Here is a 2,359-nt window from a genome sequence, read left to right as displayed (position 1 = left end):
AAAAAAAACAAGTATCATTGCAAACACATATTCCTAGGTGTAACAAACTCCAAATTTAGAATTGCTAAATCGGGGTAAAATCAGAAGGACTATAATCTATTCAAAGTAGCTTGAAATATTCAAAAAAAGAACACACAAAAGTAACAGAAAGCTGCGCTAAGATCTCCACCTCTTTCTCCCAAATTAGCACCTGGTTCGATATATGAGGCTCCAGACTATAGGTCTATCACAAATTGCATATAAAAAGTATCACATCATTCTTTTAAAATCTGCTTTGTACACCGAAGAAAAGAACTTTAAAAGTTTAAGTAACACAAAAGTTGCAAATTCATGACCTATTGGTCTCCAAAAACATGGCAAAGTATCGCAACATAAAACAAATAAAAAGAGGAAAAATAATGAGATATGGATAGAGTCCACAGGAGTCCAACTGGTGTTTGATGTATAAATCCAAATTTCAGTGTGCGTGCTTCTTAGATAGTAATAGCAAAAAGGAAACAGACAACTTCATATAAGGAAAAATAAACAAAGATGAAATACACAGAAATGAAATATTAGACAACATAGATGTTGAGTTACAACCAAATCATGTACCTTATCAAGTGCAAGGATCTTCGTCCAGATGAAGACAAGAATTTGTCTAAGTTCTGGAGTGGTGGTTTGCAAAAGCTTTAGAACATAAGGAAATATTCCTACAGACAAGGCCTGGGAGTGTTGAATTAAATATTAGTCGCGACGTAGATGCATCAACCAATTACAGAAAATGGAAAACTGAAGTCAATTTGTAAGTACCAGATCTACAGCCCAAGGTCCCATATCGAGAAATCTTCCAAGAAGTACAAGTGCACGAAACCTGTGGCATTGACTAAGTAACACCTAATAAAAAAGAAAATTGGTTACTGAGGCATGCAAGAGATACAAATGCACAACGGTAACAAGACACCAAATGTAAAGAAAACCTTATATAACCAGCAAAAAATAGCAAAGACCAGTAGCAGCTCATCTGTGAGGGAACTATGGTTTTCTGTTTCTATATATAGCTTTAGAGTCATGAAGACAATCATCAAGCAAATCAATCCTACTACATAATTTAAATAAAAATGCTCTGCTCAGCCCGCAAACAGCACCAACAGCAATATCTGCTCTGACAGATGTGATGCATTTGTTTACCTCAGCAATATCACTAGAAAAGCATTGCTTCTGCCCTAGACCTTTCTTTAATAACTTGCCTCAGGTTAATTTCTTTGAAAATACAAACTAAGATTCACCATAATCATTAAAAGAACAGATTTAAAAAGAAGTGCCCTAATCTACTCAATTGATCGATCATTTCCGTTTTTCAGGAGATATGGAAAGAAAGTTCAAAAATTCAACTAGAAAAAGGTAAATGCATGATGTGCTAAGAATATTAAACCATCATTAGGAGGCCTTAGAAATGACAACAGGAAAAAGAAACGGTTTTCCTAAAAATTATTTCAATCAAAGTTGGGAGAGACAGCAACCAATGCTTTAATCAAGTAATGAGTAACCAATACAAATCATTGGTTTTCTTGATAAGTAGGGAATAACAAATCTACCAAATCATTGATAAATTTGACTACAGCACGGAATATCCAATATTTGTGCTTCACATTTTCATCAAATTATTAAAGAAACAGGAGATGCGGGATGGATGGATCCTACATCCCAGAAAAATTACTTGAAATCACTACGAGATGGCAAGAAGGACCAAGGAAAGTCCCTCACTTTATTTGGACCATGAGAAATTTCCTACCTGTAACACTATGGGCAACTGCTCTGGAGGCTTTTTATCCTTTGATCCATGGTCAAGCCATACTTCAAAAGCTGTCAACTGCTCTGTGAAAAATGGACTTGGCTGAAGACATAAAACACAGAATATTTAAGCTCTGCATAGTTTATAATATTCTTGAGGATTTGGAACTACAAGTACACATCAAACGGATGGCAAAGCACTATGCCCACCTGAAATTCTGCATTGGGATCCTCAACTAACGTTGGAAGCTGCGAAAGACAGATTTCTGCTGCCATGTCCCATGCATCCCTACCATACATGTAAACCACAAGTCAAAGAAAGGTAAACATGAATCTACACCTATATATATATACACACACTAGTTTAATCGCACGTGTCTCGCAAATGTAACGTTTAATTATTTAAAATTAAATGATTTTGTCTATTACGAAGATTCTTAATAAACTATAAAAGTTCAAATCACTTTTCAACAATCATCCATAGTTTAATATAATAATGTAAGCATACACACATATATGTTTTACCACCAGAAGTTTCAAGTGGTTGATGAATCATCACTTTTGCATTTGTCATATAGTACCTCTT

General features: G+C 34.8%; 1 protein-coding gene across 1 annotated transcript; it reads right to left on the bottom strand.

The window, feature by feature from the left end:
• Nucleotides 1-6: 6 nt before the first annotated feature.
• Nucleotides 7-2,125, bottom strand: LOC124895368 (regulatory-associated protein of TOR 1-like). The gene is made up of 4 exons (XM_047405804.1): nucleotides 1,984-2,125; nucleotides 1,775-1,876; nucleotides 793-876; nucleotides 7-705 (listed from the first exon to the last, which is right to left on the bottom strand). The coding sequence occupies exons 1-4, from the start codon at nucleotides 2,071-2,073 to the stop codon at nucleotides 508-510; spliced, it is 474 nt and encodes a 157-aa protein (XP_047261760.1). The 5' UTR covers nucleotides 2,074-2,125; the 3' UTR covers nucleotides 7-507.
• Between the last annotated feature and the right edge of the window lie 234 nt (nucleotides 2,126-2,359).

The sequence above is a fragment of the Capsicum annuum genome, unplaced genomic scaffold, assembly GCF_002878395.1.
Source record: "Capsicum annuum cultivar UCD-10X-F1 unplaced genomic scaffold, UCD10Xv1.1 ctg81578, whole genome shotgun sequence".
Classification (NCBI taxonomy): Eukaryota; Viridiplantae; Streptophyta; class Magnoliopsida; order Solanales; family Solanaceae; genus Capsicum; species Capsicum annuum.
This window is presented reverse-complemented; position numbering and strand designations above follow the sequence as displayed.